This window comes from Bemisia tabaci, unplaced genomic scaffold, assembly GCF_918797505.1.
Source record: "Bemisia tabaci unplaced genomic scaffold, PGI_BMITA_v3".
Lineage (NCBI taxonomy): Eukaryota > Metazoa > Arthropoda > Insecta > Hemiptera > Aleyrodidae > Bemisia > Bemisia tabaci.
This window is the reverse complement of record NW_027311745.1, coordinates 209,769-237,431: the sequence shown is the minus strand read 5'-3', so window position 1 is coordinate 237,431 and position 27,663 is coordinate 209,769. Positions and strand designations below refer to the sequence as shown.

Below are 27,663 nucleotides of genomic sequence, written 5' to 3'. Positions count from 1 at the left end.
AGACACAATATCTGGACTACTTATTAAACTACAAATCCCCGGATACACAACTCTTTATAGCCACAAAGAAAGCCTACAATCAAGCCTTACCCACGACAACGGATGAAGAAAAGTTCGAATTACTCCATCTACAAATCATCCTCCAAGACCTGCAAGAGACGATCTCTGACGGATTTCAATACATTCAACAGCAACAGGAGGAACAAGATCTCCTGGAATGCGTTAGACTTCTCTTTCTATAATCCATTTTCTCTCGTTTAATTTTAAGCAAATGTAATTGTTCTATTTCTTCTCTTTTCAACCTCGGGGGGCATCTTTTTCTTCCTTTCCACTTATGTATTTTTCCTATGTGTTTGTAAAAAAAAAAATTAAATAAAAAAATAAATTAAAAAAAATATAAAAAAAATAAAAAAAAAATAAAAAATAAAAAAAAATAAAAAAAAAAATAAAAAATAAAAAAAAAAAATAAAAATAAAAAAAAAATAAAAAATAAACAAAAATAAAAAAAAATAAAAAATAAAAAAATAATAAAAAAATAAAAAAAAAATAAAAAATAAAAAAAAAAAAATAAAAAATAAAAAAAAAATAAAAAAATAAAAAAAAAAAATAAAAAATAAAAAAAAATAAAAAAAAATAAAAAAAAATAAAAAATAAAAAATAAAAAAAAATAAAATACAAAACAAAAAAAGAAAAATAAAACGAAAAGAGTGAGTTGAGTGTAAAAAAAAACAACAAAAAAACAAAATAACTTATCCCTTACGCCCAGAAACTAAAGGTACGGCAATTAAGACGCGGAATGCCGCCGCGGAATCTGACGCGGCGGACGACCCGAGCGAGCGAGGCGTCGAGTTTGTTTCCGCTCCGCCGTGCCTGGCAACTAAGCAGCGGAATCGCCTCCAAAATTCCGCCGCGTCCGTCAGCAGTCTCGTCATCAGTATCCGATGATAACTCACGAGTGTAGGTGTGTTGTGCCTTGCTACAATGAACATTCACCACGTTTCAAAAGCTCTAATATTTTTTACAAGAATACCAGTCAAAATATCCCTTTGTAAAATTTCTAAAAGTATTTTTGAATGACCGCGAAACAATTTTTAACGCACGTTGGCAAAAAAACTCCAACATACAGCAATAAAATGTTTACAAAAAGTTCAAGATAAGCTCCCTATCAATAGTTTCAAATTAACGAATAAAGCTTGAGCAGAGAGTTGCAACATTGCAAGCAAAGACACCCATTTTTTTACTTTCAGCCATGATATTCAAAAAAAGATTGGTCGATTAGGTTTCTCTATAGATATATAGCAACGTATAAATAAATTGTTCAGATGCCAAAAAGTCATAAAATAGTTATTCCGTTTTTTTTATAGATTTATTTCCTAAAAAAGGTGTCATGTTTCTTTTACCTATTTGTGTGGTATTATTTGCACCTGGTACGAGGTAGGATTGCCACGCGTTGATATCGTGCTAAAAAAAAAAAATTCTTTCATAAATCCAATAAGTCACGATGGCCCGCAATTTTCCATTGGTTTCTCCACCGCGATCCACGTTTCGGCACATAGACATGAAAAATCATCGAAAACCTCGGCGGACGAGGCGGAATCTCCGAGGGATTCCGCTCCGATCTGTTTTCGACAGATCGGAGCGCCGTGACGCCGCGGCATCGCTCCGCTCCTTAGTTGCCGCTCCCATTGAAACGCGTGTAACAGATTTTCCCGTGAGTCCGCCGCGTACGATTCCGCGGCGGCATTCCGCGTCTTAATTGCCGTACCTTAAGTCCCCAAACTCCTTCATGTCCGATTTTTCTCTGTTCCATGGTTGCCAAATTCACTTTGCCCTACAATTATTCTTCAAATACATACATTTGGCGACACAGCCTCACTCCCCCTGGATCATTGTCCCTCGTAACTGCAATGTAGTCACTTCTATCACATGTTCTCACATTCTTGCTGTAGTTTCATCCTCATTTTATTTTTACAATATCTTCTCTCACTTTTAAACAATTTCATTTTCTTTTTCTTTTACTTTTATTCTTCATTTCCCTACTGTGAGTCAACGCTACATTTACTACTGCTCACCTATTGTATTTGTAATCTGTGCAATCCATCCATTCACTTTTATTCACGCTATGCTACAAACATCTTCTCACAGATCAGTTGGAACCATTTGTGGAGACAACCACGGATTGCAAGACTGCCCGCAGTCTGGTAAGGGCTCTGATCTCAAAAGAGTTCCTCTGCAAATTTTCTTGGAAAGGCCAGCAGCGGAAGGACCTTGACTGCAAAATTGCTTTTGCTGCCGAAGCCAATTCCTGTACTTTCAAATTAATGGAGAGTAAGTTTTCTGTCTTTTATCTGAATCGAGTAAATTAGTTTCAGCAAAGCATAGGGTAGGATATCAACACCTGTTAACAGGTGATGATATTTTACAAAATGTCAAATTTTGTTGAACCTTTCAATGGCAAGCATTTTCTCTCTTCTCCCCCCCCCTTTTTTTTTCTTTTCTTGTGGTATTTTGTTCCTATGATAACATGCCACACACTGCTGGAAAGGTAAGACAGGGCATGCCTCGCGGCATGTATCTCAAAAGACTCAGCATATATCTGACGCAAAGGCAGTGTCATGTCTCCCTATAAAAACCAGTGTGAACATGGTGAAAATTGAATTATTCAGCCCCGCGCTCAATTGAAATTTGCTGCAGTAAGTTCAGTTAGATAAGCTTATCCATCTATGGAGCTTGTAAAAGACATAATTTCCAATGATAAAGAAATTCGAATCCCTTGCTATATCCCTTAAGTCCTGTACACAGTCCTCTGAAAGAAACTCATTTGGAAATATTCTGCTGTGTTGCGGATAAAATTAGCTGTTATATTATGAGTTACTGCAAGGCCAGCAGAATTTTTCTATACAATGTTCCTTTTCTTCATTCTAATCAGCAGAAACTAATAGATGTCCCTCTTCTTAATTATTACAGAGATGGTCGAGAAAATTCATGGGGAAAGTGCAAACTTCACCCGCGTTAATAGCAGTGTGTCAGATCTTTTCTCTCATTCGAAATTGACACAAAGGTACGTTGAGCTTAATTCATCATATCATTTTCTTTGGAAAGTCAGGTAAAAGTTCGTAGCTAGTAGTTCTGCTAGTTTATCTATTTCTAGCAGTGAATTTATTCTGGCCATTGTTAATGTGACCATGGCTACTGTTAAAATAATGTCGTTAATTCCTGAGGTTATTATGACTGATTTAAACCGAATCATCAAATAGACCCCTGCTGTAACTAATGTTGAAGAATGAACAAGGGCTGATACTAGAGTGGGAGCTGCTATAGCTTCTGTTAGTCAAGATGAAAAAGGAATTTGTGCTCTTTTAGAGAATATACATTCCACATACTAATACATCATCAGCAGGGTTTCTGGCAGTCTGGAGAATTAGGCATGTTGCGGAACTTGGAGCACCCATGAAAAGTTAAGGAATTTTGCAAGCACGATACTGTGTTGTCTTGACAACTTCAGGTGGTGCAATTAACACAGGAGTGCTTATTTCTGTCGTTTGAATCGTACACGTGGCATTGTAGCCAAAATTGCTGCAAAAGTCAGTGTGTTTTTAAATATAAAATTGCTGCGGAAGTTTTGTTACAAAGTCTAAAAATGTTAACATGGAGAAATTAAGAAAACCTTGATTATGCATTCACGATCGCATCCTGAGATTTCTGCAATTTATGTTGCTCAACCTTGTTCGTGTAGTATCCCTTTTTCTTTGCTTTGTTTAACTGTTAATTTGTAGCGCTGCGGTAGTGAACTTGATTAGCATAAATATGCGTCTCAAAGTTCTGTCCAAGAATTCAGTCATGTGAAAGAAATGAAAAAGTACTATTTTGTTCCCCAAAATGTACTTGCCCCATGATACTTTTTCCTAAGCAAACGGTATTTTTTATACTTGCAGTGCCACTAGTGACAAAGCAGCAGGAAAAGCAAAAGCACCACAACTGCCAGTGGAAGATGAAGAAACTAAAGATGAAGAAACCCATGAAGATGGTCATTAACCATTTTCTTGTTATTAATTTTTGGTCAAACCTGCAACCTTAATTCTTGTCATTTTCCATTATTGTATATATTTCTGTTTTTATTTTTTTTGTTAAAATAAAAGGGTTTCTGTTCACATTTCAAATATGAATTTCTTTGTGTAACATTTCAAAGTACCATTTTTCAAATATTTTATCATACTCGCATCAATTCAACCCTTGCACTTTTTTGTCTGTTTTTTTTTGCTGGGAAAATTTTGGGGTCTCGAAAGCAAAAATCCAGATTAATTCATTCCAACGTTTCCACATCCTATTTTGATTTTAACCCTTTTTAGGAGCACTGACATGCACTGCACTTTGATTAATTTTTCTATCGTTTTTACAATTTTTGAGATTTTTTTTTTAAATTGTAAATCTCAAAAATTGTTAAAACAACTAAAAAATGAATCAAAGTGCATGTCAATGCTGCGAAAAAAGGGCTAAAATCAAAGTGCAATGTGGAAACGTTGGAATGAATCAAGCTGGATTTTTGCTTTCAACAACCCAAAATTTTCCCAGAAAAAAAAAAAAAAATCCCGGGGGAAAACCTCAGAATAACACAGGTTTAACTTTCGTTTGCCTTCTGATATGCAGCAGAAAAACTAGGGTTAAACATCACCCCCCAGTTAAAAACAAGTTTAACTCCTGTTTTCCGTCTGTTATACAGGAGAAAAACGGGGGTTAAACCAAGTCAATGCATGTGTTTTCCCCCCAAAATCCGTCCTATAACAAAGTGGAATACATCAGTTTCCCCAGTGATACTCTCATGTTATCCCATCAGTTATGCCCCAGTTTATCCGAAAATTTTCTCCTGGAAAACGTCAGTTGTTGCTGGTTGGGCAGCTTCAAAAAGGATACTACAGCACAGGTGAACATTTCGATAGAGGAGTCGTTCCATTCAATCCCTGCTCAACATAGCCGATGCTTCCGCGCGCAAGTTGAGGAGAGCACAAGGTCTATCAAGGCGGATATCTAACAACGCGAGAAAAATGTGAATGTAAACACGCAGATTGTTATCAGGTGGTTAGAATTATCATCCTGTTACATATGTTTTGGCGGATTGGCGTCGGCTATGTTGGGTATTGCGTTGTATCCTTAAGAGCAGGGGTTGGATGGAATGACTCCTCTAACGAAATGTTCACCTGTGCCGTGGTATTGTTTTGGAAGCAGGAAGCTCGAAAAAACGCAAATTTCTTGCGCAAATTGTGAGGTAAGGAGTGCATTTCAGAGTTTGCTGATGCGCTCATCGTGATTTTTGAGACACTTTCTAAGAGTAGCAACTCTTATTTTTGCTCTAGCAAAAGTTTGTGACAGGCCCATTCTCATTCTAAAATGTGCTTTAAAACTCAGATTCTTTTGATCACTTCAATTCCTCATCTTTCACCAAAAAAAAGTCTTCAGTGATTGATTTACACCAAAAATATCTAAAATCATTCTGATTGATTAGTAAAGAAACTTCTAAACAAGCAAAACATCCTTAGCTAATCTTTTCTGGAGCTCAAAGAGGATGGGTTATTCTCCCGTCTTAAAAAAAAATTATGAAAAACTAATTATAAAAACTGCCTAAATGATGTAAAATTTGAATACTTATCTAAACAGTCGATAGGAATAAAAATAATGAATGTGTTCCTAGTTATATATCAAACAATTTTGATGATGGCACACCTTAAGAGAGCAGTTTTGGGATAAACTTTAATGTACTTATTGAGAAGTTGTGCTAGATAACTTGGTTTTACATAGATGTAGAACCGTCCATACAGAAGCTTCATTTTGTAGTGCTCTAACAGACTTTGGAAAAAAATGTACAGATGAAGTAGGGGAATGAATTGAAGTTAAAAATAAAACGAGGCTCACACTTTTCTATTCTTCAATTACTTCTGTGATTACTGGAATGGCGTTCAAATTTGGTACCTCAACTTTCATTTTGGCTTCTAAAGATCCAATCTTTGCCTTGCCTGCTGCTATCACCTGAAAAAAGAGCAAAGAACACCCATTACTTTAAAATAAAATGACAAATAAAAATTCAGACATACATTTTAATTTCATTTTTTTTTTAAAAATGAGAAAATTAGGAGCTAACAAAAATATTAAAATCAAGATCGACTTACATCACGAATTTGCATCTTAAGAGTAGGATTTCTTTCGATCTCATCCCTCTTGTCTGTAATATCGTCAGCTGATTCACCGACCAATTTTTCCAGAACCTAATGAACAGAAAAAATTGAGGAAATTAAAGATACGAGAGTCAATTGTTAAGACAAAACCGGAGAAATAAAGTTTGAAGGGTCAAAAAGTCAGAGACATTGTTTCCCCTTGCTTTTCCTTCTGAAAGATGAGAGGTTAAGTTAACATTAAAGTCTGAGTGAACTTGAAAGCGAAAAGTTTTTGAAGACATCAGTTTATTTGGGTGATTTTAGTCCAAAAAAGAATATGTCTAATCACTAGTCAAAAAAATTATATTTTCCTAAACTCATTTGGAAGTAATGTAGAATTCGCGTCAAATTAGTTACTGGGCATTTACTCCTAACTGTCACTCGCAGCGGACAAATTTAGAAATATTATTCAGGGAAAGATATTAGTTTCCAGTATCTGCACACAACAGCAGCATGGCGTAGGCATCGCACTTGGTTAGTCCTTGATTGCTATTGGACGATGGTAGCACAGTCACTTGCAAATGGAAAGTAAACAACTGCCAATTTATGTGACGCAAGTTCTAACACAATCTCAATTCAGTTACCGTGAGACAAAAAACATGGCTTCTATGACTTAAGGGAGCTGTGAAACTTTTCAAACTTGAGAATTTTTTCCAGTATCAAATAACTAAAAAAATTCAAGAAAATATTCAAAAGAAAATTGTCAACTTTTCCTGAGTAAGTAAATAGTCAAGTGGCAACACAACAATGCAATTCAGCTTCTACCGCTCTGACTCCTTTCTTCATGGAGAAAGATTTTCTCTCAAGACTGAGAATGGGCTTGAGAGAGAGGCATATGGGTTGCAGCTCCCCAACAGAAAGAAAGGGCAGCTTCCTGGAAACTTTTTAGTGAAATAATGTGACCTCCCAAGGGAAAAGAATGAAGAAAAAAATTTAAAAATGTCAGCAAAATTTTAGGTAGAGCGATTTTCATTAGGTTGAGTAAAAAAACTGGATTTTTAGGTTTGGATGGGAAACTCTCTCTGTGTTCTGAGAAAAAAGTTGCAGGGGCTCCACTTCAAGCTTGTGCCAAAAGCGGGCATGAAATTGCATTATAATCCAATTATTCCATTCCCTGGACACAGCAGACGGCAGGTTTTTACTTAAATGGCTTCTTCTCGAAATGGCCTTCATTGAACTGCAAACTTCAAACCGCTATAACATCGGTTTGGTTTGACATTTTTGGGCGATTGTGTCCGAAAATTGTTGCAGAATACCCTGACATGCTCTAGAATCAAAAATTTAATTTTGAGCCTTTATGCATTACAACCCCTATTCCTGTGTGCAGTCACTGATACATTAACACATACCGTCGCACACTTTAGGGGTGATGAGCAAAAATTCAGCAATTCATACAACTATGTGTCTTCCTTGGCAGCCTGAAAATAAAGAATGAAATATGTCATCAACAACATGGCAACAACTTTGACTGATCTCATAATAATGACAATTAATTTAATTTTTCCCTGTCTATAACCCGTGATTGAGGATAACAACAAATGAAATATTTCCTACCTCTGGAGAGAAGTCAGCTTCTATTGTCTCTTGCCCATCACTGATATTCACTGTCAGCATCCACTTACGATCCTTGATCCTGAGTTTAGACACCAAAGATGCCACTTTTGCTTCAACAAACTTTGGGACAGATAAGTCTTGAAACAGCTCAAAAAACGATGCTGCTAGGTTAAGATGGGTGTTTGCATTGTTTATACCTGAATCTATGGATGAACTCCTCATCCTTTTATCTATCGGGTGGTTTTCTTGACTGTCTTTTAGAGGTGACAAGGCAGTACGTTTGAGAAATGGGAGATCCGGTAGTCGAGGAGTACAAGATGTACCGATAACCCTCGGCACTTCCCTACTGCCTTGAGCTGAAGGCCCTGGACATGCATTCGTGGACATTTCTGGAATTGGGTTAGGCTTGATTTTAGCGACAGGAATAGTCGACTTCAGTGTTTGAGAGGTTCTTGACAAAATCCCACTGTCTTGACTAGATCTTGAAAAGTTGTCTTCTTGGTTGGTTAAATTATAACGACTAGAGGATGGTCCTGCAAGGTGAAGGTATGAGTAATTATGAGAATGATCATCGCGAGAGGCATTCTCACGGACTGGGCTTGCGGCGTTTCGGTTGAGAAGATTCTCGGAGACAAGCAATAGCTCTTCGTCTTCGTCTGAGTTTAAGTGTTGCGAGGTGTTCATCGCATTATTTTCTTCAGCAGCTACCTGTAATCAAATAGAAGATGAGCTGACTGTTTTTTACCTTAAATACAGCAGAAAAGATGGTAGCAATGCCTAAAGTGATTTGTCATTCAACGAAATAATTGTTAGCAATATTGTTCTCCCTATCTGTCCTAAAGATGATGTCCTGTGTCAAAAAGCTTTGACTTAAGAAAATAAAATACAGGAAAATCAAAAATTCAAATCTGAATTTATCACATACCTAGAACTTCGGCTGCACAATACCCTACAGAGAAGATGATTGAACAGATTTGAACTTACTCTGATAATTTGAAAATAAAATATTCTGAGGCCTCTGTTTGGAGAATAGACTGTGCAAAATAACTAAGTAGGGAACGTTTAAGATTTGAAACATATTTTTAATGACAATAGATTTTTTTTTACATTAGGTTTTGGTTTCAAAAAAAAAGGGAAAAAAAGGAGAGGACCATGCAGAAGTACTCCTTGGCTAGGAATCGCTAAAGATTTTTAGAATCCACACTTGATTGATTAATTGTTATCCAGAGTTTTTTTTTTTTTAAAATATGATTTCCTGAGCTCTGAAGGATTGATTAAATTCTAACAAGCTGAGTATTTTTTTATTATTTTTTTAATACAGTAGAAGTACTCCTTATTGTAACAAACTGTAAGGAAATTTTTTTGAAAAAAAGGAAAGCTGACATGAAAACAGAAAATATTACCTGATCCAGGTGCATGGCTAGTAGGTCATCATCTTCATCATCCAAAAATCCTTCGAAGAAATCAGGATTCTGAAAATTACCAAGAAACTATTATCCATTATAAGGGGCTTTGATAATGAAGGTCGATAGGCTTCAGTGACTTAGTTAGTATATCATGTTTTCTCCGAGCTTTGATTTATCCATTACAAGTAACAAAAATGGTAGAATAGTGCTAGATCTACACTAATTTGCAGGAAAATCAAAGCCAAAAAAAATCTAAAAATTAAAATTAGAGTCACAAAGTTAACTCTAATGAGTTTCAGTGTAAGACTGAGGGAAAAAGTGCTCAGCTCAGACAGAGGTATTGGAATATTGAGCCGGGGCCATGCCAAGAGATCTGTGCCGATTTAGGTATTTGCTGATCTCATCAGTGGGTCTCTCACAGCCAGTGAGCCCTGCTCAGTATCCTGCAAAATCCTAACTGAAATTCCTCATTTTCACGACCAATATAAATGTACACTCGTAAATTTTAAGGGAGAAAAAGACTACTCTGTGCTTACAATTTGATCATTTTGTGGTGAATTATTGTGCTGTCTCATTTGATTATTTCTGTTGACTGGAGGATTTGATGTTGAGGTAGCTACAGGTGGATTTCGATGGAGTGGAAGATTTGGCGGTTGGTTGTTGAACGGCTCATTTTGATTTCTAGCAGGAGCACAATTTGTGATGGAGCTACATGTTGGCTTTGGTCATTGTTAGGAGCCCTTTGCATTTGAGTCTGAGCAGTGAAATTCACTGGATTTTGGACTGTTTCTAAATTTCTGGAACAGTTAAAAAAACTTCTGTTGATTTTGGATTAAAACTAAAACATGAGAAGAACAAGCAAAAATGTAATCAGGGTGTCTACCAGCTGGAAAAAACCAGAATCCGGGACATTTGGGAACTTTTTTCATGAAAATTGGGGACATTTTTACCTTAATAGACGAGAGAAAAGCCACGAGAGAAAGCGACATAAAATAAAATATAGATAAACTTGACACCGAGCTCCCAAAGTTTCGGACCGTTCCTGCCGAAAGACGCCAGCGAGGGTTCGAATTTCTGCCGCCCGTTAATTTGAAATTTACGGTGGACGATTCTGGTCAGTTTTTGGGGACCTGAACATGAAAATCGGGGACATTCAGGGAGATAGGGGACACCTTTCGAGAGTCGGGAACTTTGAGGACCGGTAGACACCCTGGTAATAATTTAAACCTAAAATACTAATCGTGAGTGGGGAAAGAGTCCATAAACAAGCCACAACAAGACCACAAACAAAATAAGTACTTAATAGCTTTAAAATACTTTATATGTGCGCACTTCCTAAAGGAAATACACTATCTTTTTAATTCCTCTTTTATGGAAAACGTTGAGCATGGACTTAGCCCTAACATTTTGACTATATGTAAATCACTCTAGGGGAAGAGAGGCCTTAGAACTACAACACCTGAAACTAAGCTATTGTTATTGCCACTTAGAGGGGTGCTCTATGGATATTTCGGCCCTGAAAGTTTGAGAATTTATGACAAAACTGGATTTGAATTAGTGGGAACAAAAACGCGTCAACTCCGAAAAATGAGCATGTCCAGGAGACACAAAAAACTGTGCGGTAAGTGAAGAAGATACTATGAGAAAAAGCTTTTTGGTGTGGAAGCAAGGCCTTCAAAGTTTTTCTAGGATGAGTATCAACAGGACTATAAAATATTCTAAAAAGAGATGATCGGTGTAAAACTCACAAGGATTTTAGAAGAAGATTCTCCAAAGAATTTTGTATGACTAGATCATCAACTTCTCCACCGAAGACAGTTAGATGTCTTTCCTCTAGGAGAAATACTCCTTTTCGGCATTCGATAGGTCCTCTTATCAGGATCTGAAGAGAAAAATATTTACACTTATGTTGAATTCGTTCCCATTCTTCTTATATTTGATAGAGAATACCTTCCATATTTTGTCACCTTCCAGCCAAAGTATCCTGAGCGTCTTTTATACTCAGACACTACGTTGGCAGACATTTTAATATTGTTAATTTTTCCTTTAAAACTTTTGCACATACTCCCATAAAAATGTCAGGAATTAATTTTGACGACAAAAGAAGTGTTAGGGAAAATTTTTGAGTTATTCTTTTCATCAGTTTTCTCGTAAAAAATTAGACAAGTTTGATAAATTTGGTAACGTAGTGCCAAACATGGTGATACTTAGGCCAGCAGGTGGCGATTCTTAATTGACTAATCAAGAACACTGATTTGATCCAATCTCCATCTCATCCTTGGTATCATCAGCACACTTTGGCATACTACAGAATCTAATTTCTTCTATTATGTTTTTTTTTCTCTCCACGATTTAACACAAATTTTTATGGTCTACTTTGGTTTCAGGGCTGAAAAATATGAGCAAAAAAAAAAAATTGGTACCTTAATACTGCTCAGAAGCACTCTGCTAGGAAAATACCGATTAAACATTTCTACATCCTGAGAATTATTAATATTTGGGATGATTATCACTCCTCCCTACAATATCCTGGTATCAATTCGGAATTTTTTAAAATTTAAATACACTAAACCTCAGATTATCCAAACTAATGTGGCAGTCGGTCAGTTCGGCTAACAGAAAGTTCTGATAATGCAGAGGTCACAATGACTAGCTTAATCTGACACAATGAATTCATAAAATGGGATAAAGCAAACACAAATTCAGAACAAAATGCTGTATTCGATAATTAAAAGTAAAATATACGATTAAATACGTGCGCAAGTGGTAAAATACAAATACATAATGGGAAAGCAAACAAGTTCGGAATAGGAGAGAGTCATAACAATAGTTATTACTCTGCCGCAGTGAAAAAACACAAAAAATGGGTTAAAATAATGATCAGTCCTCCTAAAAATTATTTTGGATAATTGAAGTCGGATAATCTGAGGTCTAGAGTTCTGGTTTTTGAAGAAATGCAGATGTAGTCACTAGTGTTAGAGTAATTAAAAAAATTCCACTTTAATATACTGCTTGACACCATTTAATCCTCAAATTGGGACATACAAGGTACTATTTTACCTTGAAACCAGGAATGAATGGCTCTTGCAGGGCTGGAATTGGCTTGTACTCCATCCCAAACACTTTCTGCACACCATCCGTCATGATTAAACGTAGCATCCTGCCACCTTTTGGCTCCCATGCTTGGGTTGTTGGTTTATTGTCATTTACTTCGGCGTTTTCTGTAGCTAGCTTCCTCACTTTTTGAAGCTGCGCATAGGCTGGCTGACCCACATTCATAACTTCATTCACCTGAAATTTTTTGATGATAAACAATGAAAAAGTCATGACAGTAATGAAATCTCAATCAAAATACAGAAAGCTGCTAAAATTAATAAAAAGGAAACATGAAGAGATTCAAATTGATAAGTGTGAGATAAATGTTGAGATTAAATAAAAGGGTGTTTTAGAGGACAAAATCATTCTTAATTTTTACCCTAACATTCTTCAGGACCTAACAAGAGGACAAAGTTGTAATAAGTTGCAATTCAATCCACAGATTTTGTGATTTTATCGACAACAATTTATTGTGTTTCCTAACGAAGGAACATATATCTTGATTGCGCTGTTTCAGTAATTTTTACCTACATTTTATACTATAGCAGGAAAGCTGTCAGATGAATTTTCCTGAAATTTTTAGGGATTTTTCCCACTTTGTGAGAATAGACTCTGAAATTTTCAGCCTAATTTGTGCGCCAGTTCTTCCATGAAAAAATGAAATATTCGTAAAAATTCCGAGACCACGCAGACAAGATACGTTCTTTTGTGCAGAAGACGACAAATTTATTGCACCCTATATTTACCCCTATACTATACATATACCCCTATACTATATATATACCCCTATTTCTATAAATTCGAAACTTTATCCACAAAATTTTTTAGCAATATTATTGCTAAAAAAAGTTTAAAAAAAGATGAAATTTATACTTGGGAAAAATCAAGAGAAAACTTTCTAATCTTTCTTTAACAATTTTAACGGGATAAAATGACAATAAAACTGCTAAATACTTTACTTGAATAAATCTCAACTTTTCTGTTGAAAAATGAGAACTGGTATATTGGCAAATATCGATGATTGACCAACAAATTGGAAATACATAATGAAGAAATGCATATTCAACTCTTAAATGCATTTGTGGCAATGAATCCAATCAGTTTCTAGAATACAAATGTGACACAAACATTTTGTGCTATTAGAATTAGTAGAGGTGGCACACTTACACCCATTATGGGCCAAGCGTCTCTCATGGAGAACAGGAGAGATCAACAGGAGAACTGGAGGCGTTCTTTTGAGAACGTGCTTCTCCTCCTGTACCATTCACCAATCCCATCATAATGCAAGGCTAAGGGACCACCTGATGAGCAATGGTGGGCCATATTAATAGCTGTGGCAAACGCTACCAAGCGTTGCATTTCTAAGCATGGCTATGCTCCCACCAAGTTGGACTTTGTTGTTTCAATCTCCCACTCATAGGCAACACTTGCAGTCTTGCATGCTACAAGTAATCCACGATTTAAACACAACAAAGTTAAACAGTGCACAGATACTACTACTGAATGGCCATGTCCCTACTATATTCTATTGCCTCTACAGGACAACAGAGGGTATCGCAGTGGCATGGTTCCCTACAATCTTGATGATGGATCTTTAAGTAAGTGGTTTACCTGGAGAGTGAGGCAGCCTTGGAGGACTGAAGAATGCCTGGTAGATAAATTGGGAGGTAGACATGGCACACCTACGTCACACAAGTCTGCCAAAAGCCACTGGTCAAAAACAAACGCTTGCCCTTCATTTAGATTGCTCTAGAGAAACAAGATAAATGTTAGAAAACTGGCTTTACCAAAAACCATAAGTTTTACAAAAACTTAACAAAAAACCAATAAAAGGTTTAGCGATTCCATCACAATTCTTGACCAGCTAAAAGCCAATGAAAAATTGAAATAAAATTACAATTTAATTGCAATTTTTTTTTGAACAATATTCCAACAATATTGGGGCACAGTAAATTTACAATTTTCTCATGATTCTATGTAACATATTGTAATCCCTGTTACTTTGGCTGAAGTATACTGACCAAATCAAGATCATTTAAAACTGCTCTTAATTATGGCAACCAATTGATTTGGCAGTCAAAGAGAAAAAATGCTCTTTGAGCGCAAGAAAAAAAAGGAGCTGATATGATAAGCAATTTCTTTCCAAGAGTGAAACATGTCAATCACTAACTTAGAAACCATATACATCAGTTTGTGACATTGCAGCTGTCTTGTCATGCTTCAAGTTTCTTAGAGAGCCAATCAATGTATTTACTTCACGGTTTCCATGTTTTGCTTCTGAAAATGTTTTATGAAAAGTATCAATTTGTTATTATTTGCTCACTTCCCAGCAAGAATATACAACAGGAGCAAACGTTGTGAAACACCGTCATCGAAATGCACGAGTCCCAAGTCTAGCCCATGGATTACAATGGAGTCGCTATGTACTGGAGCGCTGCTGAAGTCACTTTTCGTAGCTATTATGTTCAGTAGGTGCTCCTAAGACTGGCGAACTGCGAGTGGCAAATCCCGCATGCGTGGAATTTCAGCTCTGACCTTTGCTCAGAAAATACAGGAATAAAATTTATTTCATAAAAACCGGGAGTCTCTTACATTTTTAATTTCTTACCACTTAGATCGAAGTAATACAGCAAAATTCTCAAAAATAATTGGACGTATTTCTGTCAAACGGAACTAAGCGCCATAGGGTGAGGAAGGTAGAGGGGGGCTTGGATTGGCGGCGAAACCGGGCGTCGGGCTCATTCCGTCCTACACTCGCAATGCTTTTCCATGGCGCTTAGGTCCGTTTGACAGAACGCGCTATCCGGCATTCTAAATTCCTCAAAAGGAACTCAAATTGGCGCTTAGTTCCGTTTGACAGAAATACGTCCAATTATCAATTTAAATTATTAAATCCTGAAGACCACTCGCAGCCTGTGATTCTTCCATAAGCTGCGGTGCTGAAATGTGCTGCATGACTCCCACTTTCCTGCGAACAGGAGGCCAGAAATGCATCGTTCGAGGATTGACTTCATTGTCGCTCCAGAACAGTGCAACTCTATTGCACAATATGGTCTGGCCACAAATGTTATAGAGCTTACTGAAGGACAGATACTTACATTGAGTGCAAAATTTATGAGAAAAAACTTACGTTTGGGTTTTCTGAGAGGTAGAAGTCGATGCATCCTTGCATCCATTGATTATCACTAGGTACAATTATTCCTTTCGTGCGGAAAAAATTAGAGACTTGATTGTAAAATTGGTTTGGAATCATTCTATGAAAAGTTTCTTACAGCAAAGTTACCAGTAAACCGGAAAATTCAATAGGTCTTCCCCATCATCGCATCGCAAGTTCACTCAGAGTTCACTAACCTAAAATCAAAACAAAACAACAGTGGTGCTGCGATCTCGCGTAGGACCCTCACAACTTGAACTGCAGTGAATTTTTCGGGCATCTTGGATTTTCGTGTAATAAAATCGTGAATCGTGAATTCGTGATAATGAGGTCTACTAGTTTCAACTTGTATTCATGTGTTGGATAAATTTTTACGTTTTTCTCTTAGTTACAAATTGCTGAGTTTTCTTTCCAACATGGCCTGATTTTCGTCTTTTCAAGGATGAGCCCCTAGGGGACTATGTATCCTAGTATAAAGTTGGTGTGAATATTTCATCATAATATTGTCCAATTTGTGTAGCTTCCAAACCAAATCCCACGCAGAATGGCATCAATATTCTTTAGTGACCTTAGTGGTAAGTTTTTCTCTTTCTTGTCTAATGCATAACGGAGGATAAATTCAAGTAGCGTTGGAGCCAAATGGTCCAGAAAGAAACCATCCGCATCTTTTCACTGAAACGATTGACAATCCCTCATGTATGCCTCAATATGTACTTGGTTAAGAAATGTTTTATTTTGTAGCTTACTACCTTTGTGCCATTTGAAATATCATTCTCTCTGGTCACCTTGCCAGAGGAACATCCACCTAACATGAACTTAATGTAGACTATTCCAACCTTTTGAGGGCTTTTTTTTTTATGCGCATCGCAGTGGAACGGTGGATCGCGATGACATCGGTATTTTTTATCGTTCCTCAGCGTATCCAAGCGTTAGGGATCGGGTGGAACCTGGATCGCTCTTCCGAGGTGGGGCGAGCTCGCGATCCACTGTGATCCTAACCTAATGCGAGGAAGTTGCCGTCCCCAAAAAATCAAAACAATAACAAATCGAACCAAATTCCAAGTTTGGATTTTTTTATCACTTGGAACACTTGGATCGGTCCGGATCGCTCAGGATTCCGATCCAGTGCGTTCCACTGCGATCCACCCTGATCCGCGATAAAAAAAAAAGCCCTTTTGGTTAGGTTTTATCTCAAAATAGGGATGTCAATACTCTGGGAAGTATTAATACTTGGTATCGATTCTAAGCATCGATACCAGTATCGAGCATCGCATGCCATAATTTGGAGTGTGTGTCTGTCTTTCGGCTGTGTAGTACCGCCAGATTTATGCTTCTCTCAAAACCGCCCTTACTCACATGCTTAGTCAACTATTAGAGCTCGTGCATCGTATGCTGAGACAAACGTCAAAGTATTGTTTATGTCACCTTCACCAGTGGTGCCACCTGACTGCATGTATTAACCTGTTGAGTGGTGCAAATTCAGAGCTAATCGGGGATCGATGTTTGTCTCAACATACGATGCGCGAGCTCTATGAGTCCTTAACCACTGTTATCGAACGGAGCTTTTATCATGTTTAACAAAAGTAATCATCGTAAGAAACCTAATTACTCCGTTGTTTGTCACAGTGCATAGTGAAGGTTAAACAGAAGAGAGAGAAGTTGTTAAAAATGAAAAAGAGGCCTTCCTCCTAGCCGAATTAGATTAAGTATTGATATCATCGATATTGGGGTCTGAGGATTGATACCACATGGTATCAATATCGCTGAGTATCGATACTTTGGAAGTATCCGTTACGTATTGGCAACCCTATCACAAAGTAATTGAATTTCCTCTCATTTATAACAATTGGGGGAAAATAATCTGCATTAAAATTAAAGATGCAATGTCAGTAGGGAAGGTAGGTAGGGACTGAATGGGATTAGCCTTTGAAGGCTATTTGAAGTCAAAAAAAAAAAAAAAAACTCTATGCATGGTTTGCCTACCAAAGGAAGCCATTCATAGCCTTAATAACACATCCTTACAGCTAGAAGCTCTCTATGCAATTGATTGGATAGCAGTGCAGGTTTTGTTTTCATCAATTTCAGCATTGTAGTGGTTATTTATTAATATTCTTAACCTGGTTTTTAGGTGTTGAAAGCGAGGCAGGCTTGTCAATGCAATCACTTCTTGACACTCAGAGCTCTACTGATCATCTGGGGAGTGGTTCAGATTCTGTTACTGACCCCTGTCATGCAAATAATATCGGTAGGATTTTACAAAATTGTATTTCTTATTTATTACTTACATTTTTTTGTTTTTCATTTATCGCCTCCTAAATTTTGGGTCTGGAATTCTAAACAAACCTGCACTTCCAAAAGTGAGGAATGCCTCGTATTGGTTTAAAAAAAAAAAAACCTCAATGGATACGTTTCTTTACTATTTTTTTTTTCTTTTGCGATTCTGTATTTTCTGTCTTTCCTTTGTCAAAGGGAGAACCCAAATGGACGGAATGTGTTCAGCTTAATCACACTATCAAATATTTTATGTAATAGAATGAGGAGGAAAATTGGAACAAAAATTGTATGTAAAAGAAAGATTCTGCATGTATACATTTTGCCATTATTTGTTGTACGGTGTTCTTTACGACCTCCTGAGCACAATTTGGTTTTAAAATCAAAATTTCTGTCTGCCAAATTTGAGGAAAGCATGGCTGGAAATGAAGTTTTCAGCATTTTTACTCACATTGTTCAGTGGAAGTGTTTATGATTGTGGTGAGCTCCCCTTTCCTCGCTGTAGTCCGGCCGGAAAGGATGAGAGGGAAGCTGCATCAACTGCTTCAGAAAAAAAGGCTCTGCATTTATGACATATCAGCAGTGCCATGTCTCCACAAGAAAACTCCTTTACACATGCTGAATTCATGGCCCGTGCGAGTGCTAATCTCAGATGTAAAAAGTCTGTCCCAATTTTTCCATCAGCTGTTCAATGGGATGAGAAGATTAATGTCATAACACATCAAAAATTCCTTTCTTCTTTGTGCCAGACCAAGCGCATAGTTAAACTTTTTATCTCAATAAAGTTGGAGGAAAAGATGGACCTTGTGACACAGCTTTACAATAAAATGACAATTTGTTCCGAACGCCTTTGTCTGTAATATATGTAAATTTTTGCATCATTTATTAAATAAAACCATGAATATAGCTGAACAAACGATTCAAAGAGAGAGTTATCTATTCCAAAGACTATGTGAAAGTCAACTATCTCTTGGTGTGTGATCTCCATTTCTCTTCATCTGATTTTTATTTTCTCTCTAGTTTGTACAGATTTATCATTGGATGAATGCGATGTCTTCCAGTGTGGAAAGTGTCAAAAACTTTTCACCTCATTTGCTCAGTTCATCAACCATAAGAAGCTCCATGGATCTGGTACGTAATAATAAAAAATAAAAAAAAAATATGACCCAAGAAACATTTAAAAGATAAATGAGTCCTGCTCGCATAATAAAACAAAACCTGCGGCAGGAACTTCACCAATTCATTCCTACCAAACCAACTCATTCAGTTTTTTGCAACATTACTAAGGTTTTGCCTTGCGTCTTTTAATAACTAGATGTTAGATGTTGCCAAGCGGTACTTGTCAGTGAAAGTATTTTAAAGTTTTACTGGCACATTTCAGTGAGAATAAATTGCGAAAAATAACCAGTAGGCGGTTGGTTGCCTTATGTCCTGATTTCAGCTGCTATAACTTGGCCATTTTTGATCAAGTTAGCCAATTTTAGTCTCAGTCGATATCCTCTTTTTTTAATTTATTTTTTAATAATTTCTTTTTAAAGGGACGTACTTCTGTCTAACAGAACTATGTGCATTAAGACATGAGCCCTGAGACCCATTAGAATACATGCGTAACAGAGCTCACGTTATAATGCACATAGTTCCGTTTGGCAGAAATACGTCCAAATAGGACCAAGATCGGTTCAAAAGATAGCTCAGATTTCAATATATAACACCAGTTTCTATCATTTTGGGACACTATATGTAGATTTGAACTAGAATTTGAGAGAGTGATGTAAAATAAGAACTGCACCATCCACTTTTCATCTTGTCAATTTCCTTATTTTTCAGGCGGGGTAGGAGGAAATGATAAAACCAGTCTGGCAGAATCGGTGATCCTAAGTGACACTGACATCCTGTCTTTTTCCATCGACCAAAATGATTTAAATTCTCATGTAAGTTAATATAGTACTTTAGTCAAATAAATAGTTGGCTTATAAATCTAAAGGCACCGTTGGACACGTTGTTCACTTTCTGGCTACAAACTTTTTCCTTGATCCTTTTTTGCTCCCATGTTAGGCACTGCTGATGTTCGATATTCCGTAGACACTTATCATTATTGGTCTTGTTACACCTGGAAAGAAGGGGTGTCAATGAGGGTTGTTTTTGCGCCCACCCTGAATTTCTTCAACTCAACAATTTTTTGCCCATTGAAGGTCTATATTTTGTGAAATGCATGACGATTTGGTAATTTTCGGTCTCTTTTGGATCTAATACTGACCTGAACATGTGGCTGAAGGCCGATTTTGGCGGAAAATGCTTATTAATGTTCGAATACCGAAAATCAGAATTTTTTGCCAAACCGGCCCTCATACCCATGTTTAGATCAGTTAGACCTAAAAAGAGACTGGAAATGACCAAATCCTGATGCATTCCGCAAAATATGAATCTTTGATGAGCATAAAAACGTAGAGTTGAGGAAATTCAGCTAGGATATGCCCAAAAACAGCCAGTCCTTTATTGCAAAATTCCGTTCGATTAATGTCACTTTTTTTTGTCAAAATTGAGGAATTTTGGTGAAACTTTTCGAAATAGTGGGCAGTGGCTTGACACAAATTAGTCACTTTCTTGTTATATATTGAAGGATTTCAGAAAATGACCTCTCATTTTAGATGGAAAAAAAAGTGGGACTTATCAGCAGTTCTCTCTGACCTTGTACCATATCTAGATGGTTAGAGGGATTCATGTTTTCCCTTAAGTTGAGGGATGTTTTCATCATTTTATTTACATGTTTATTACAATCCTTTAGTTGCTTTGTCTCATTTTTTTCTTGTATTTTTGTTATTGGGATGCATTGTCAGTAAAGCAAACCACGTCCTGAAGAGTAACTCTCACAGAACTAAAAGAATGGAAAAATTTACTATGGAAGGTATTTCCTGAAAGTAATTAAGGTCTGTTGGCTTACGATCATTGATAATGGGGACCAAAAAACTGCAAATAATTCACATTTGTTATATTGTAACACAAAAGTTCTGAGATCCTCACTCCGAAGAAGGATTGTTGAACATAGGTAATTCCATGTTACTGAAGAGAGCAGTTTGTAAAAAAAAAGAAGTTTTGAGAGCATGGATCCAGAAGTGTCTGAGTGGAAAACTTACTATACAGGTCCTCTTTTGCTCCTGAAATTGTCCATTATCCTCCGAAAGATTCTCAGTAGGATAGTGGAGGTCGCCCTTAAGTCTTGTCAAATCGACTGTTGTGTGTAATCTCATTATTATTTTGGCCATTTCAGGTATTAACAGCGGTTCCGGCTCATTCCCTCTTCCCCTCCAGTGACTCAGAAATCACAAGCCTTCAGATGAATCCAGCTGAGAATTCCTTGACAGAAAACATTTTTGCTACCCAGGTTTTTCATTTTAATTTCTACCTCATGACCATTCGTTCATTCTGGATCACAATATTTGCATAAAATTCAAGAATTTCTGTTAAAACACCACTAATTATATCACAGCAGAGGGCTGAAAATTGGGATTCTGAATCTAAATTGGTTGAATGAAACAAGTAATTGTAAAAGTTCATGAGGAAGCTCAAAGTTTTTTAACAATGTTTTTAGTTCAGGACTTTTTAAAGCATACTCCCCAACCATTTCTCAGCCCTTTACCTTTTCTGGGCATCAATGGCTAGTTTTGCAAGAGTAATTGGTTTCGGTGAATGTAATTGTAATTTTCTTGGAGTAGTCATGGTAATGTACTGAATCTGAAAATTGCCCGGTTTTGCAGCCCTTTGGATTGATATAGACTCAAGAAAAATCTGAGCATTTGAAGGAACAGATCCTGGAAGAAAAAATCCCCCCCCCCCCCCAATGTGAAAATTTGAAGGATGTTAGGTAGCATAATCTTATACTTATTGAGGGTCAGGTCGTAGGGAGTGAATGCTTCGTCAAAAGATACCACAAGCTATCTAAAACCCTATGCATCCTTTTATATGGACGTATTTCTGTCAAATAGAACTATGTGGAGGGGAAAGATGAGGTGTGCTCGTTAGTGCTCGGGCCATAAGAATGAATGGGAAATATTGGCGCCAGTGACGATGCCGCTGCAGCGCTCCTCCCGAGGCCGACTATCTCATGAGCCCAGTCCACAATACTCTAGATACTTGCCCAAGGCTCATGGGTGCCGTACTTAGTTGGCTCACAGTTCTGTTTGCTGAATTGGAAAAGTGGGATTCCACGTTCTGTCAAACGGAACTATGTGCTCAGGGTATGAGCCGTGGGTATGTATCTGGAGCGTTGTGGACAGGGCTCATGAGTTAGTCGACCGCGGGAGAAGCGCGGCGACGGTGGTTTCGTCACTGGGGCGCCAATATTTCCCATTCATTCTTATGACCCGAGCACTAACGAGCACACCCCATCTTTCCCCCTCCACATTGTTCTGTTTGACAGAAATACGTCCATATAATTCATGAGTTGAAGCATTCTGAGGAGTTGCATAGTACTGTTTGTTAAATAGGTGGTAACTGCAGTGGAGTGTGCACTGTGCAACTTTACTGGGAGAAGCTTTCACCAAAAATTTATCTGGTTGGTAATAAATCCAGACCCTTTAAAATGAAACAAGCATTAGAAGGTGGTTACTAAAATTTTGGGGCAAGGTTTTTTTTTTCACGCTGAACTCTTTCATTACTAGGTTAGATTCTGCATGTGCAATCCTTACAACAGGAATTGGTCAGGAAACATATCTGAGTGCACTCTGTTCGGAAGTGCCCAAAGTTTTTGTTCAGATTCTTCTCAACAGAGAAACACAAATGTGAATACTTCTGAATAGAGGCTGTTTAACAATGATGGAATCTTTGCAGGAAAGATACAGTTTTGCCTCCTGCTGATACTGAGTTTGAGGTAATAAAAGTAAGTACAAATACAAATTATTTTTTACAATATGTGTATTTGTTTCCTTTCAGATGGAGAGTGATAAAGGAGAAGTGCTTTTCAACGAGCCGTCTACCACAAATCAAATTTTTGTTACATCTGAAGATAGCAACTTCCTATCCAGTTCTCCGCTACTATCTGCGGTTAGTTGACAGTCTTTTCTGCAAATAGTTTAAACTACATTTAATGTTAAATATTACCATCCTGGTAAGGTACCAAATATAAGGTATAACGGTGGAATAGCTAATTACAGGAAAGATACGGGAACACTAGATACTTTCTTTTATTTTCAATTACTTGCATTAGTCACTTTAGTGTTACTCAAGTTTAAAATGATCTCAATTCCTTTGTAGGCTGAAGGCTACGTATCCCATACATGTCCCATTTTATGGACTCTTCACCTATCCTCGAGCATCTTGATTTTAGGCCCCAATGACTCTTATTAGACAGGAACATTTTTGGGATTGGAGGCCATAGTTCCAGTGGCAGAATTTTTAAGAGAGGATTTGCAGTCAAATTAAATCAAAGAATTAAAAAAAAAAAAAAAAAAAAAAACTCTGAAGTATTCCAAAGAACAAATTGTAAGTGGTGCAGTTCATTTTGTACGCCAATAAAGGGAATTGAGTTACTTTTAAACTCTGAACATAGGAGGGTAAACTTTTATCCTCTTTTTTATTTAAAAACTACATGTGTGAATGTTTTTTCCAAAACGTTAGTAAAACATTTCTGAATGATACCATTATGTGAATTTTGAGTTGTGGCACTTACGTCCTTTTTCCTGAAGACAATCGCATTCTTTTAATTTTAGGTTTTCATGCAAACTGTTTCTCTTGTCTCATCAATCTAAAATTTTAACATTTTCTTCCCCAGATCCAAACAAATGCCTTAGGCGAAAGAACGGTGGCTGTTTCAATCGTTGAAGTCATACAAGAAGGTGATAACTCTACACTAAATTCCATTCCGGGAATGGAAACTAGTGCAGACACAAGTAGCTTGGAGGGGAAAAAGCAGCTTTGTCCTTTCTGTAGCAAGCCCTTCCTCTCAAAAGTTGACCTAGACTTTCACGTACAGTCTCACACCGGTCCACGCCCGTACCTATGCATTGTTTGCACAAGGACCTTCACGCAGAAAGCAACTCTCCGCAAACATATGAAGTCGCACAAAGTCTGGCCAAGGGACTTATCTGGAGCTGCTGAAGCGAATCGATGCCAGTTTTGTGCGGAGGCATTTGCCAGTCCCTCTGAATTGAAGTCGCACCGTTTGAAGCACTTGGACCAGAAAGTTTACTGCTGCAGCCAGAAAGACTGTGAATGGACCTCACCTGATCTGAACACGTTCCTCAATCATGTAACATCACACGAGGTGTTCGGCTGTCATGTCTGTAAACAGAGTTTCTCCTCATTGGACAATCTGAACGTCCATCAATACATAGAACATGAGCAAGGAAAACTAAGTCCCAAGCAACAGGTATGAAATCATTTTATACAATGAATTATTTAAATTGAAATGCAAACGAGCAAGTAAGTCTTTCACACACTACTCGTTTATGCAAGGATTATTCTTGGAAAAGTTGGATCAGTGTGCAATTTTCGCTAATGATTAATCAAATTGATTTTATCTTGATAGCATCAGATTGAAGGCTCCATGTTTATTTCTTGGTCAATTGACTTACTCTTAAAGGTCTTGAAACTAAGGTCACACGGGAAAAAATACTTCCTATACCCATGAGGGGCACAAGACAGGAAAAAGGAAGGGCTGATAAGGGGCTGAAAGGTGGAGCTGTAATGGGGTATTAGTCCATGAGAACTACTCGAGGTAAAAAAGAGAAAAAGGTATCAAAGGGAAAAAAGGGGATGGAGGTCCGTTCACTTTTATGTTTCAAAATTACCTCTCATGAACCATTTAGTTATTCGTGGTCCAAAGAACTATTAAGTCCATAGGGAATTTTGATAAATAACATGAAGAATACCATCAGAATTTTTAAACATGTTGGAAGTCTGGTTTTAAGTTCACAATTCTTTCGCATGAAATATCGATATTCTTTTCTAATTCTAATCTTTTTTACATAAATTATAGGTGGTTGTTGAAGTAGTACCTGAAAAATCAGGAGCCGGCTCAGACTTAAATAGTGCCAAAAGTGAGGTCTGTGAAAAAAAACAGTTAAAATGCCCCTACTGCAACAAAGTGTTAAATAAAAACTTTGATCTGGAGCAACACATTCGATCACACACCGGTGAACGGCCTTTCCAATGTATTGTTTGCGGGCGTGCCTTCGTACAAAAGTCGCACGTCAAGAAACACATGGCATCGCACAAAGTCTGGCCGATGCCAATCACAACTCTAGTCAAAAGTGAAGTTCTCACCGATTCCCGCAAACCAAATGCCATGAGCCAGTCTTACGGATGCCAATTCTGTTCTGAGGTGTTCCTAACTTTTCGAGAACTTAAAGTCCACAGAGTTTCACATGCAGATCGCAAAGTCTACAAGTGCATTCAAAATGTGTGCGAGTGGACTTCACCTGATCTTGATGCGTTTCTGGAGCACTTGTCATTCCACGATGAAGATGCTAAGTACAACTGCCACATTTGTCACAAAGTGTTCACGTCTCTGGACGACTTTGGTATTCACCAGTATTACCATGAGATATCGCCAGGACAGGCTCCAGGTAAGAATTTCAGGTGCAAAAAATGCAAACGGAAGTTCATGTCTTCAGAGCTTCTGAAACAGCACATGCAACGAGATACACACCGACATTTGTGTCAGTTTTGCAACCGCGTGTTTGTTGCGGAACGGTTTCTACGGAAGCATTTACTCATCCACGCGGAAGATTTCCAGTACGAGTGTGAAACATGCAAGAAAAAATTCAAGACGCCACAGTACCTGGATAGGCACATGAGCGTCCACTCTTCTAGCATGCCATACCCTTGCCCACGGTGCCCGATGAAATTCAAACGCAAAGACCGGCTGAGCCGGCACTTGCTTCTCCATGAAGGGGTGAAGAAATACAAATGCTCTTTTCGAGGTTTGCTCGGCTGTGATAAAGAGTTCTACCGAAAGGATAAACTCAAAGACCACATTCTTACACACTATAAGAATGACCGCACTGTCTGTGATATTTGTGATAAAGATTTTAAACGCTTTTCGGCCCTGATGAAACATCGGCAAATTTGCGCTGCGAACCGAGAGAATAACGGAGATGAGGAGTCTGAAGGCCCACCACCTGCCAAGTCTTCAAAGCCCAAGCAGCATAAGGACTCCTTTTCCAAAGCGAAATGTTTTGACGAGACTGAAGTATCTCCGGATAATGATAACGTTCCTACAATCGAAATCGTTGTGATGCCTGTCAACAAGAGCACTCGTATGAGCCGTAATTTAGCATCTATTCAGCTGAGCGCTCTGAATAGTGAGCAGCTAAGTAAGATTTTTGTCACAGAAGCATCAAGCGCTGGTAACTCTGAATCCACTGACAGTGGTTCTTCATGAAGACCATCTAGTGGCAGTATAATTATACTATTCTCTCATCAGAGCTTACAATTGTAGATTCTAGTTAGCTATGCATCTAAGCATCGTTCAAACTTTATACTTTTGAGACCTAAAAATTATTTTGAAACTTTTTTGTATCGCTCTGCAGTTATTTTTATAAAATTAAGAGGTATCTTTCAGTGCAAACCTATCAACATGGAGTTAACTAGTATGAAATGACTATTTAGTGTATTAACCAATTCTTATAGCATTGTTGTATTTATTTGTTTCTTTATTTATAATTTACACCCCTACCCACTCTACAATATATTTGTTTGAGTTCAATTTTTGATAATACACTTTATTTTGACGCAATACAGGATAAGGTTTCGATTATTTTAGGTTTTATTGCTTGTGTTTGAGGTTTAGACTCACTCTTCTTTGTGTCTTTTTGTTAATTGTGTTTTTTTGTATTTTGAGAAAATGGTAGAGGATTCCTGCGCCTGGTTTTTGTGTTTTCTATCCCTGAATTCTTACTTCTGAATTCGTCTTTTCCAATTTAATTGAAAGTAATGTTTATTTGGAGCCAGCATACGGCTAAAATCGATTTTTTTTACATGATACTTGAGATTTTTACTTGAATTGTGCGCATAAAAGTGAAAGTTTAAACTTCAAAATTATTGTTCACGCACCTTTTCTCCTTTTATTTTTACTATTAGAAGGTTCTTTAGCAAATGGATATGGATAAATGAATAGCAATGAACTTGATAAAAATACATTTCTAACTTGAACCAATAGTCCTCAATCAGAGAAAGCAGGCAGCAACAGTGCTTTTAAGACTTAGACTAACAATTAGACATCATTTCCGCTTAGTGTCAGCTTGTTAAAATCAACATGGTCTTGCTTATTCTGTAAAAAGGAGAAGTGAATCAAGTGGTTTTAATTCAAATAAAATGTAAACTTTATGATTACTAGTTGGCGACAGAAGTGAAAAAGCGCATAACTGTTATAATCTTTAATTTTTCATCAAAGTGATTTAATTTATTTTCAAACAAATGTAAATCATGTTCCACAGATCTTTAATTGAGTACAAATTCTCAAAATATTTGAGTTTGTATTTCAAGATCAATAAATTTGTTGATTGTTATCCTGTTTTTCTTGTGTTTAACTTTTCCTCCAACCATCAAAAATGTATTGTTCTTATTCTTGGTACTTACATTTCAAGTCATTGTTGAAGAATATGAGGGACCTAACAGGTCGTGAAAACTGAAGAAAATTGCAACACCCCCCCCCCCCTAAAATACTCAAGGAAATACTAAAAAATGTAGGAAAGTTTGTCAGGAGTAGACATGCATTTAAGAAACAGTTTTTTCTACCGAGTTATATTTGTGAAGAGCATTGTCATCTGAAAGGTTGTGTATCTATGGCTTAAGTGCCAAACCTCATATCTTCATTATGATGGTTCAAAATTTCGGCTCCTATTTTATTTTTTTGAAAAGAAACAAGGCAACGTTATATCTTGAAATTTATACAGATTATTCTGCAAAGAGAGAAGAAAAATCAGGGTGGTTTTAAAAAATTATGTAGACTAGTTTTCCAAGTAAAAAATTAAGAATA

The 27,663-nt window shown here is 37.2% G+C and overlaps 2 protein-coding genes across 3 annotated transcripts; one reads left to right on the top strand and one right to left on the bottom strand.

Annotated features, from left to right (window-relative positions):
- Positions 1–5,609: 5,609 nt before the first annotated feature.
- LOC109041419 (uncharacterized) lies at positions 5,610–15,515 on the bottom strand. The gene is made up of 8 exons (XM_072305768.1): positions 15,393–15,515; positions 13,874–14,011; positions 12,227–12,457; positions 9,703–9,885; positions 9,164–9,232; positions 7,761–8,468; positions 6,162–6,257; positions 5,610–6,021 (listed from the first exon to the last, which is right to left on the bottom strand). Exons 1-8 carry the CDS (start codon positions 15,513–15,515, stop codon positions 5,914–5,916), a joined length of 1,656 nt encoding a protein of 551 aa, XP_072161869.1. The 3' UTR covers positions 5,610–5,913.
- A 150-nt stretch (positions 15,516–15,665) lies between these two features.
- LOC140225812 (uncharacterized) lies at positions 15,666–27,200 on the top strand. Of its 2 annotated transcripts, XM_072305756.1 has the most exons (8): positions 15,667–15,991; positions 17,545–17,661; positions 18,708–18,818; positions 19,515–19,618; positions 20,956–21,069; positions 22,617–22,727; positions 23,455–24,051; positions 24,661–27,200. In XM_072305756.1, the coding sequence occupies exons 1-8, from the start codon at positions 15,961–15,963 to the stop codon at positions 26,065–26,067; spliced, it is 2,592 nt and encodes an 863-aa protein (XP_072161857.1). In that variant the 5' UTR covers positions 15,667–15,960; the 3' UTR covers positions 26,068–27,200. The 2 variants fall into 2 exon arrangements, with proteins under 2 accessions (XP_072161858.1, XP_072161857.1); XM_072305757.1 differs by lacking the exon at positions 19,515–19,618 and having other exon boundaries at positions 15,666–15,991; positions 18,708–18,810; positions 20,996–21,069.
- The last annotated feature ends 463 nt before the right edge of the window (positions 27,201–27,663 follow it).